The 12379-nt window shown below is 43.8% G+C and overlaps 1 protein-coding gene across 3 annotated transcripts in view; it reads right to left on the reverse strand.

The window, feature by feature from the left end:
* Positions 1 to 12379, reverse strand: part of LOC146859478 (uncharacterized) — a 160108-nt gene that overhangs the window by 89126 nt on the left and 58603 nt on the right. For all 3 annotated transcript variants that reach the window (XM_085650194.1, XM_085650193.1, XM_085650192.1), the window contains exon 4: positions 11720 to 11821. In XM_085650194.1, coding sequence (XP_085506320.1) covers positions 11720 to 11821 — 102 coding nt within the window. The remainder of the gene's footprint in view (positions 1 to 11719; positions 11822 to 12379) is intronic.

Here is a 12379-nt window from a genome sequence, read left to right on the forward strand (position 1 = left end):
CTAATGTGCGCCGCTCCATGCGCCATCGTGACTACCGCAAGTACATACGCATCAGGTAACATCCAACGCTGCTGCTCAGACAAATCAACCCAACATCCACTTGAATCCATTTTACCCGTTTTCTCCTTCCATTCATTCTTCTCATTTTTAGTTGCTTCATTCTGGATTGCCTTCACACTTTCAATCGTATTCTCACACATTCCTGATTCAGCAATCCATCTTGCAGACGTTGCAACGTACATTCGACTCATCATGTTCTTGGCCGTCTCTTTGGCGACCTCATCAGCAAACGCATTCCCACAGCCAACATCATCCGTGATCTTTCGATGTGCACTGCACTTCACAATCGCAACTTCATTCGGTAGGGTCAGAGATTCCAACAGGTCGTTGACTAACTGTCCATGTTGGATCTTAGTCCCATGGGACGTGAGAAAACCTCTTTCCTTCCACAGACGTCCAAAACTATGTGCTACGCCGAAGGCGTATTGGCTATCAGTAAACACATTCACTCTTTTTCCCTCAGCTAAAACACACGCTCTTGTTAATGCAATTAATTCTGCAGCTTGGGCAGAATTCTGACTTACTCTTGCGGTCTCAACAATCGTACTCAAAGTCGTAACTGCATACGCGGCCGTCACATCACCATTCTGTAGTTTAAAACATGACCCATCGACGTACAAAGTGCCATCTGGATCTAGTAACGGAGTATCTTTTAAATCAATCCTACCTTTTGTCTCTTCCTCAGTTCTAAAACAACAATCATGGGGCTTTGAATCACTCGACTCTTGAGTAGTCGGCAACAGCGTTGCTGGATTCAATATGTTGCATCGCTTGATCTGAATGTGACTTGCCAAAAGCGTCAGCTCATAGCCCGATAGTCTAGCACTGGTGAGGTGCTGAGTTTTCGTTCGATTCATGAGTGTATCCACAGCATGTGGAACCATGACTACTAACATATTGTTCATGACTAGTCCAGCAGACTGTCGAATAGACACTGCAGCTGCTGCTGTAGCTCTCAAACAACTTGGCAATGCTCTGGCTACCGGATCTAGTGTAGATGAGAAATATGCACAAGGCCGCTGTTTGTCACCAAATTGTTGCGTTAAAACACTCAACGCACAACCTTCTCTTTCATGGACATATAAAGTAAACGGCTTACTGTAGTCAGGAGTACCCAACACAGGAGCTGAACACAGCGCATCACGTAAGTCGGAGAAGCTCTGTTGACATTCATCAGACCATGGCAAAGGGCTCGGAACACCTTTTCCAGTCAGGGCTACCAATGGTTTTGCCATGAGAGAAAAATTTGGGATCCATTGCCTGCAGTATGACGTAATACCCAAAAACGCACGCACTTCTCTCTGTGTGCTTGGTACAGTCATCTGCGAAATTGCTTTGATTCTCTCTGGGGTCAACCTTCTTCCCTCCTTTGACAAAAGATGACCTAAGTAGGTCACTTCTTGGCAACAATATTGCAGTTTAGAAGGTGAAACCTTGTGATGTAAGTCTGACAAATGACGTAATAAAGAAATTGTAGCTGTTTTGCAAGTTTCCTTGTCATCAGCAGCCAGTAAAAGATCATCTACGTATTGGATCAGAGCAACACCAGGAGGAAGTACAAGAGCATCTAATTGACTTTTTAATGCTTGGCTGTAAATTGAAGGGCTCTCACAATAACCTTGTGGAGCGCGCTTGAACCTGAAACTGCGACCACCTAAGGAGAAACCAAAAATGTCTCTACTTTCCTCGGCTATCGGGATGCTGAAAAAGGCATTCTTCAAGTCTATCACTGTAAACCATGAGGCTGAGGCAGGAATCAACGTCAATAATGCAGTGATATCTGGTACCACAGGAAACTGTGGAATCACTATTTTGTTAACCTCTCTGAGGTCAATCACAAATCTGTAGATCGGAGGTTTGGAAGGGTCAGTGCGTTTCAAAATCGGCAGAACAGGACTATTGCAGACATTTCCTCTAGTTTCCTCTATCACATCTTTCTGTATTAAGTCTTTCACGATCAGCAAAAGTGCACGTTCACCTTCATTCGAAATCCAATACTGTGGGATTCGTGGGAATCTAACATTCGCTTTCAGACTTACCACATAAGGGGGAATTTCCAAAAGACCTACATCATTAGGACCAGTCGCCCAAAGAGTATCAGGGAGAGAACGCAGCTCCAGTGGGAGCTTATTCATTGACATGTACATTGGAGAAATGACTCTCTTACCCAACGTGAGCTGGACTCCCGAAGGAGAACAGTACAGTGTCGCATGCAGGCGTTTCAACAGATCTAAACCAAGCAGATTCTCATTACAACCGGTTGTTAGAATAAGGGGTGCTTCTAGTTCGCATGGCCCAACAGAAATTGACAAAGGACTAGAAACAGGATTGTGAACAGGGGCGCCTGAGAAACCTACTGAAGTGTTCGTTAAGCCAGACAAAGGTGCGCCAGGGAGTTTCGCATGCATAATTGAACTTTTTGCTGCACCAGTATCCAACAGAAACGGTTCGACCACGCCTGATGTAACTACTGCGACATAAGGTCCACTCTGATCAACTGGAACTGATACTACTCCCTCTCTTTGCCTGTGGCTGTCCTAGTACTCGCTTTTCTGAATCTCTTCATTATTTTCATAGTAATCCTCAACATGATACTGTGGAGATCTACCTAGTTGCGTAGATTGTACATTTCGCTGATCCAAATAATTTGATGGGCGATCAGCCTGTGGAATCATTGTACCACGTCCTCTACCTCTAGGAGCTTGCATAAACCCACCACTACCTCTCTGAGCTGGGACCCCACTGGTTTGTGTGTGCAGTACTGGACACTCGTTCTTATAATGGCCCTCCTTTTTACAATAGGCACACTGATTCCATGCTAACTGTTGTCGGGGAAAACCATAATTAAATCTTTGGGACGTCCCTTGCTGGAATTGTGGCTGTTGCTGAAACTGGGGTCGCTGCTGTGAATCTGACTGAATTGAGCGAGGCGGGTATGCCTGTTGCAAAAGAACTTTAGTTTTCAAATCTTTTGTCTTCTTTTCTGACTTTTCCTTCTCTTCTTTCTCCCTATTCTCGTAATACTGAGCAGTTGCAAGTATCTGTGCTGTCGTCGACACTGCCCATGCACTCTCAGAATCCTTTAACTTGTTACTAAGCTCAGGCAGTAAATTGAACACGAAATTGACGACAAACAACCTCTGACCTCCCTCAGTACTCATATCTTGCCCACTGTGGTCTACGAAGGTCTCTTCAAATCTAGTGAAGAAGTCAGAGACGCTTTCGTCTTTCTTCTGCTTGCATGCTGATAGTTTATCCCAATTGACCCGTAACGCTGGCATCAGTGTTTTCATCAGATTAATTATTCTGCCAGGTAAAGCAGCAATCAGAGGCTCAGGTTTAGCACCACCAACTTGTTGCGCGTCTGCCGCTATAATAGCTGGCCAATCACCTCCTAAGGCGACTGGGTGGTTCTCTTGCCGGATCTTGGCCCATATAGGCTGTGGCACTACATTGCCAAATAGCATTTCGATGTCTGCTAAATTCATGACACACGCTTGAACTGTCTGCGTTAACTCTTTATAATAACCAGCAGGATTTTTACGTGGATCCGGTAATGCCTGTTTTACTGCTAATACTTCTGCCCGCTTCCAAGGGATGTTTATCCACACTCTATGGAAATGTGCTGGAGCAGCTGCAATATTATTAGCCGCATCAGCTTGAACTGCATCGCGCCATATCGGCGGAACTTCCCTCATCGGATACTGACCTCGCTTCTTCCTAGTAATCGGAGAACCATCAGAGTCCCTTGGTGCTCGAAGAGGAGAATCATCCCTATAAGCTAAAATCAGTTCTATCGCTTCCCTTACTTCTGGACCTATCACCATTCCTGCGGCGAATTTTTGCTGAATATTTATCAAATCAGAGGGGACGGAATCTGAGTCATCATCGTCCCATTCCTCACGCACAAGAGAACACATCACATCAAAGACATAACGTTGAGTTGGTTCATTCCATTGCATAAATGTATCTGACACTCTTCGTGCATCATACTTCGCAGCTTTCGACATCCACCTAAGAGCTGTTGAATCTAATATTTCTCGTTCCTGGGGACCAGGAAACTGGCTACGTCTCTGTGTAGAGTCAGAAACGGGGGTCCCAATTAAAGACCTGTAGAGAGGAGTTAAGATATTAGTTACAGAGTCGGTTATTTTCCGACGAACAGAAAGCGGAGTCAGAATGTTTACAGAGTTCGGGAACAGGGAAGCTGGAGCAGATGAAATGGTAAGGGTGGGAGTAGCAGGTAAAGCAGTTTGCGAAACGACAGGCAAAGGCGGAATAGGCAACCCAGGAAGAGGGGGTGCCGAGGGAACATTTACCACAGGAAGGACAGGAGCTTGAATCAAAGGAAGTGGAGCACCTATTCCAGGCTGACCAGCAGCTGGCTGCACAACAGGTGGTAACTGTGGTGCTGTAATACTCTGTGCATACGGTGGAGGTGATCTCAACAGATAAGACAACAGAGGATCCTTTTCAGAGTCCTCTATCGGCTTAGCAGGGCAAGATGGCAAGACAGGGCAACATTTATCAATCGCCAAATTATGTTTTCTATTCGCCATCTCTATTGCTTGCTCAGTTTTGTTGACATGCAACTGTCTAGCAGACTCCATTAATGTCAACCCTTTCTCTTTCTGTTCCTTCTTCATCTTCCTAATTTCTCTCTGTTTGGCTTCTTTACGCCACACGCGAAAAGAATCAAACATTGCCGGCCGGGCTTTCTTTTTAAACAACTTAATTTCTAGATTGTCTAGAATTTCAATTTCAAAGCTACCATGCGGTGGCCAACTAAGGACACCATCTTTCCTGGTGTAACGGACCCATACTTCATTATAAGCGATAGGACCTACACCGTGTTTACAATAGAGCTCATATGTAGGAGTTCCATTCGGAGGAACCGAACACGGATCCTCCAACCGGGAATCCCCGTTGCAACTTAACCAGGACAGGAAACAATTACTATTGTTAGTCATTATAAACTAAGGGCAGATTCCAACAAAAATGCGCAAAGAACTTAGGCCTACCAAATGAACCAATACCAAAACAAAAGATTATCTTAACAAGAGCAACCAATGATAATCTACGAATTCAAAAACAAACGTATCCAGAGAGCAAAACAAGAGCAACAAAGAACAACCAAACTGAGCGCAACCCACTTAATACTTAACTGAAATGTGGAAGACGTCACCAAGGAGAACCCGTCTACGTCTCGCCGTACTAAGGTCTGCACCTCGGGTCCAAGACAGGGCGACAGTCAGGGCAGCGGTCCTCTGTAGCCGTCTGGGAACGGGAACCCTCGTGGAAGAGATCGTCGGGCCACTTTTACGACATACAGGGATCGATGAAGCGGGGTACCTCCCTCCAGAATCTTCACACGAAGCTCCTCGAAATTTTCAGGCTTTGGACCGGTACCGGATGACGTCGCCCTACATTGGGCGCCAATTTGAGGTTCTGGACTTTTAAGAGTCCAGAGGTGTCAGGGAAACAACACCCAAAGACCCCCGAGTTCCTTCCTGCCTTGGTGCACAAATAAACAGACGCGGGCTTCTCAATGGTGGCGTCAGAGACCAAGATTTATTTACTGCAGGGACACAGAAGTCATAGGAACCACACAAAGGCAGAATCTACGAGACTGTTCGAATTGCAAAAAGTGGGTTGCTCCTTAAATACACAAAATATGTCTTCAGGCAACATTACACAAATATCTTTCATGCCCAACCCGGTATCCCAAACAGACAATAAACATACATCAAACAATAATTAGTCGTAGGTTTTCAGTATTCGATCAAGTCTCTTTGTCAGTTTTCCATTCTTTGACCGATTCTCCCCATCATAAAAATCGTATCCTCCCCATCATAAAAGCCCAGAAGGAGAGGAGCAGAGCCAGGTGTAAGGGATAGAAAAGTAGGATAAAAGGTGTTTATGGATCATAAACGGGCATGGCTACCGTCTTCGGCCTCTCAATCAGGACAATGGACACGAGAACCAGTATAGCAGGGCTGGCCTCAGGCAGGGGAGGCAGCTTGATTCTGCCTAGTAAACGCAGCGTCAGCTTCCTCGGGCTCGAGCTTACGTGTCCTTAACAAGGTGATTCTGCTGGGGTCATTGCTCGTCCATTGACTATGTGAGGGCAAGAAACAAAATGGGCGCCGTATCTAAAATGGATGCCATGATTTTACAACAGAATGCCCTATTTCTCAGTGAATTCATGCTCGTAGCGCAGCGAAAACACTGTCATGCATTAGGTGGATCATTTACGGTTCATTGGTATCAAAATCGTGTCAGTACTACGATACCGAATACACGGGTTCGGATCGCTACAGAACCTCACCTCTCCCTATGGGTCTATCCAATGTCTGGCATAAAAAATCGGGAGGTGTGGCCACCACAATATCCGGCCCAGAAGCTGCATCTGTCCAAGTTTCTGTGATGAAAGCCACCCTGGCCCCTAGATCACTCATGAGTCTGGCAAATTCTATGCTATGTTTGACCAGCGATCTCACATTGACTAAAACACATTTTATTACTTGGGTTTCTTTGCTAGTTTCCTCTCTCATCCTCTCTTTATTTCTGGAGATGGGTAGATTAAGGATTCTCAGATAACTAATTAGGTATTACGTCTTTGATCACAGCCAGAGTCTCTGCCTTTTTCAAGAGACCGTCATTAAACCTCTAGATGTTGTCAGCTGGTTTTGGGTTGGATCCCATGAGTGACTCACTGATACAGGAGTCATCTAATAAGATTCTTAGGGCCTGATTTAGAACTTGGTGGATCAGGTCCCGCAATCGCTTTACCTTATCATTCTCTTGCCTCCTACTAAGGGGTCCGCCTGCTCTCGTTAAATGCTGGCGGGTCCGTCAGAATCCAACCAACCAGAAGCGGCTGACGGAGGGAGTCCAACCAATATTACCCCTGGCCCAATCACGATGTGCCTTTCCGCCGGGTACACCTCCAAACCTGAGTTGGCGTAAACGAAGGGTTATGACGTAGAAACATACTCTTTTTTCTGTTTACCACTTCCATTTGCCTCATGAACCGACTAGTCCTAGTCCTACCTTTACTGCTGCTACTTGACCACGAAGCAAATCAACTCCGTCGTCGCCGGAATGAAAAGTAAGCTACTTTTGTATCCGTTTTCTTATGAATTGTCAGTTTGAAATTGCTCTGGATTTGTGCGTTTTTAAATTGCTTTTATATGCAATTCTTTTCTTATGCGTAATGCAAATGTGTTAATTTTTGCACTTATTTAATTAAAATAAACACCTGTATTAAAACTTTAAAACAATAATAAATGGTAAAATTAAAAATATGAAATAAGTTTCATAATTCTCACAAGTACATTTTTAAAATGACAAAAATAAAATTAATGAAAAAAGGATTAAGGGTAGGATGGGCGGTAGAGGAGTGGCTTTTAAAGGTAGTGGGAGCTGGAGTGGGTGATGCGATTGGGTCTGTATGTTTGGCAGTTGCATGTAGGTCTGGTGTGTGTTGTGTAGGTTTGGACGTGTTTTTTATGACTGGTGTTTGATAATCTGGTGGGTGCGTGTGTTTGCTTTTGGTTGGTAGTGTTTTGTTTGTAGATGCTTTTGTGTGTTGGTTTTGTTGAGAGTGTGGTTGGTGTGCTTGTGGAGTTCCGCCAAGATCAAAATTAGGCCCCAAGTTTGATTACTGTGTGGTCAAGAAGGTGGGTTAAACTATCCATTAAAAGAATATTCTGCTGTAAGAATTATGCGGGTGAAAAGTTGTAGCCTTTGTGTCCGGATGTTGTAATCTCCAGCAATCTTTTGAATTAAACCTATGGCAGAGTCTGATCATAGCTTTATGTGCCTTTGATGACTGATATTTAAATTTTGAATTCCTATCCAAGAGTATGTCCCATTGGTAATTTAAAGTCCATACCAACTAATAGGAGTTTGTTATCCAGAATTTTACTTATCCTGTTCGAAAGGTCATCCCAAAAGAAACGGTCATCAGAGTTTGGGCCGTATATGTTTACAACATGGATGCGGGTACATGCTCTGTTCAGTTTGGCTGTAGTTCACCATCCTTCGAAGGCAGTTAAGTGAGCAAGATTCAACTTAATGTTTGCTTTCTTAGCTATAAGTATGATGCACCCATTCTTTTTATGCATTTCAGGGGAACATATCACTTCCATTATTATTCTTTTGCTTTTAAGGAAACTAGATTGCTTATCTCGGATTTTAGTGTCCTGGAGCAAGGTAATATCACCTTTTTGTCTCAAGAGGTAGTTGGTTTTTGGGATTTTTTTTACGTTTGATTGGGTGGTCAAGTCCTTTAACATTGAATGAGACAATTTTCAGATTGGAAGTCTTTTGGTTACCAGGTAATCATGGTGACAACAAAGATATCCATTACTGAGGGTGCTGTATATTTGTGAACTGGGAATGATCGAGGCAATGTGCTGAGAGGAGACAGCATACGAGTCATTACATAAATGGATGGTGTAAGAGCACTAGGAGTCAGAGGAATAACGTGTAATGCAACTGTCAAAATTACTAAGGGTAAGTAAGTGATAAGCTTGCAAATTATTTGAACAGTCAGAGCCTTTTATTTATGGGTTTTAAAAATCTGCAAGAGGTGCGTAAACACACACTTTGTACTTGCAGAAGGATGGCAGTAACTGTGCCTCTTTTACTGCCAGCCTTGCTTCTCGTAAACCAGGACTAGAAGTACAAAATTCGTGTTTACGCACCACTTGTAGGTTTTCAAAACACATAAAAGGCATTGTCATTTACAATGCCAATAGCTCAAACTCGAGCAAATGCGAGACCTATTGCATTACAAATGCTTGTTATATTTCTTGCTCTCAATATACTTTTACAACCACTTTGCAATTTAAATTTTGTACTAGGTTAGTATATAATAGAAGCATTTAGCTTAATTAAAATGTGTGTGTGCGCGCTAACCTCGAAGGTTCGGGGGAAGGCGCCTGAGGGGAAACTTGACAATAAATGTCCAGTCCCTGGCAGGGAGATTATCCAAAAATGGGTTGTTTTTGAAGTAATATATGAAGGAGGTGTGGCAGGTCACCGATCAGTTTCACCCACACCTTAAAAGAGGTAGGCAGACTATCACTGTTAAGGGAACCAAGCTCAATCTACAATGTGATCGAAATCTTTGGCATTTAACACTGGCTTCCAAGCAACATGAGTTCATGCAAGTATGATTACTCTACAGCCACAAAGGACCAAAAAAAAACAAATAGCCACAGACAATACTAAATTGGTTCAGTTAACAGTGGCAAAACTTCCTCTCTTGAATACGAGAGGAGCCCCCTCCTTCTTCAAGGGACTCCTCGAGCGTTTAAAAGGAAGTCATTGATTAGATCCGATGTAAAATGGGGTCCAAGTGATGGGGCTGGCGTGCAATGTGCAGCGACTGACCATGGGATGTCACAAGGATGCCATTCGAAAGAAGGAGATGTAATATTCTTTTCTGCTAGTCCTCTCTGGACATCAGAGACATTTTACTCTAGCTAGTGGAACAAGCCAACCGAACACTTTAATATCCACAAGGATTTATACCAACGAGTTATGTCCCATGCCAGCAACAAGAAAAATTGATTAGCTTCCAAGAATATAATCAGTAGTTTAAAAGTGAGCTGATGTAAGCTATGGGATCTGTTAAGATACGATAAATGATGCTACCAGGAGCGACGTGGCAAGTGTTAGCAGGATATTCACAATAGAGTTAGGATGAGGGGAGCTCACCAACAAGCTGCCCAGTTTCTGGCAGGACCAAATGGCCATCTCTCAATGGTTCCTACTTCAGGTTAGATGAGCAAGAGGGATCTTAGGGCTCAACGGCCTTTCTCTCAATGGTTCCTTCTTCAGGTTAGATGAGCGTGAGGGGTCTTAGGGCTCAACGGCCTTCTCTCAAGGGTTCCTTCTTGAGGTTAGGTGAGGGGTCTCAGGGCTCAACGGCCATCTCTCAATGGTTCCTACTTCAGGTTAGATGAGCAAGAGGGATCTTAGGGCTCAACGGCCTTTCTCTCAATGGTTCCTTCTTCAGGTCAGATGAGCATGAGGGGTCTTAGGGCTCAACGGCCTTTCTCTCAATGGTTCCTTCTTCAGGTTAGATGAGCGTGAGGGGTCTTAGGGCTCAACGGCCTTCTCTCAATGGTTCCTTCTTCAAGTTAGATGAGCGTGAAGGGTCTCCGGGCTCAACTGCCTTCTCTCAAAGGTTCCTTCTTCAAGTTAGATGAGCGTGAAGGGTCTCTGGGCTCAACTGCCTTCTCTCAAGGGTTCCTTCTTCAAGTTAGATGAGAGTGAGGCATCTTAGGGCTCAACAGCCTTCTCTCAATGGTTCCTTCTTCAGGTTAGATGAGCGTGAAAGGTCTCAGGGCTCAAGTTAAGTTTCCTCCTCTCTGCATGGCAGGCAGATACACCATCACTGCCTGGGGACCAAGGGACACTAATGGGTGCGACTGGAATCGTCAGCACACAACAGAAAGACTAGAATAATTAAAGATTGGACTAGGAGACAGGGAATCATTTGTGAGCGTTTTACAAAAATCCAGCGGTTTGTGTGGCTTTACCTTCGTTTGAACAAAAGGACCTGCATTCATCTCAGAAGAACGTCTGACCCAAAAGGCGAGCCTTTGGTAGATTTAGTGCTAGTACCAGCATCGAAGATGCCCTTTTAATGCTGTATACATTCTTCACAATAGAATGAATGTATTGATTTGTCCCTATTTTAAGTTAATAAGCATATGTGCAGCCAGTGACAGGGGGTCCTGTTACTGATGTATCAACCAAGAAAACACTATCCGAGGCAAAATATTGATAAAAAATGTTTCCTGCTATAAGTAGCATTTCTTTGGGTGGATAACTGTGGATTGCCACCATCAAATACACATATCGTTTCCGTCCACAATAAATATACATTTTGTCAAATTCAGAGGCAGAGCTGGTAGGGACGCAAAATGTGAAAAAGATGAAACAAATCTTTCACAATTTCATAATTTTTATGGGAAAATAAATAGACTTTCAATAAAAGTAATTTGTGTTCAGGTATCCCAGAGAAAGTTACAATATTGGTTTGGTTTCACTTGGATTGATAATATATTCCCTACCTAGGCAACTGTTTCACCATTTTTAACAAACGGTCCTCTTTGCCCCATGGTGTCATTCTGTGCACTACTGTGCGGAGGTTAGCATTGCTATTTTAGATGTACTTAGAACAGGACGCATCCACAAATTAAGAATGCATTTTTTTGAAGTACAAGCAATTTCAAGCGGGAGATGGCCAAAATGAAGCCATTTTTGTTTAAGGAATTGGGAGTCTCCCGACCTAAATCGGGTCTACTGCTATGGGTGGATTTAGAAGTGTGATGGAGCAGGTGACGTTGGGGCTATGTCAACCTCTGCTGCTCTCCCTGCTGTGCAGACGCAGGCTGGGTGGTGGACCAGGGCTGCAGCTACCCCTCAACTCCAGATCCAGGTCTGGTTCTCCCAGGATAACTGGGTTTGGTATTTAGGACCCAGTAATCCCAGGCCCAAAAAGACTACAATGTTCTGAAGTGGTATTGCCCTTCCCCCACCCTCCTGCGGATACTGCTCCCGGTGACCCTTAAATACATCCAATATACCTCACAATTTAACTTTCAACCAAATGATACCCCCCCTCCTTGTGCCTGACCTGTGCTGAGATTCTCTCTGCTTGTGCTGGGGGGATCCTGTGCATGGTGGCTTTCTTCTTCTTTTATTCCCAGGGTCAAAGTGGAGCTATCACTCACGCCACCTGTTATAAAAAAAATAGTGGTTTACTCACACAACAAAATGGTCCCTTTAGCTGCACGCTTCCCATAAACAAGGAATGGTAGTTATTTTACAAACACAATTATGAGTGATTTAGAAAATGTTTTAGGTTCCTTTAGACCTTGCCAGATACAACTGGTTATGTTTCATCATTATGCTCGTTATACCACATACTCATTTTCATTTTCCCAGCACAGACCGAAGAATCTAAGACTGATGATTATGGTTTTTGATTTCGTTTCTAAAAGAGCGCGTTCTTACATTTTTAACAAAGGTGTTTTCCAAAGGCGGCTGGTGACATTTGAATGTGGTGTGGCATAAAAGTTTGATTTGACCTTTATGTTGTGAGTGGCGCGAGCAAGCTTAATGGACATACTTTAAAGAAAATTAATTTAGTGATCAGGCTTATAAAGCAGTAGGAATTTATAATCTTGAAATATTAAACACATTAAAAACTGCCCTATCTGCTTGCCATGACGCGCGGGGACTGGCACCTAGGCTTACACATGCCTGGCGCAGCTAAACAAAACATGGCATTCTA

This window comes from Triturus cristatus, chromosome 3_2 (genome assembly GCF_964204655.1).
Source record: "Triturus cristatus chromosome 3_2, aTriCri1.1, whole genome shotgun sequence".
NCBI lineage: Eukaryota > Metazoa > Chordata > Amphibia > Caudata > Salamandridae > Triturus > Triturus cristatus.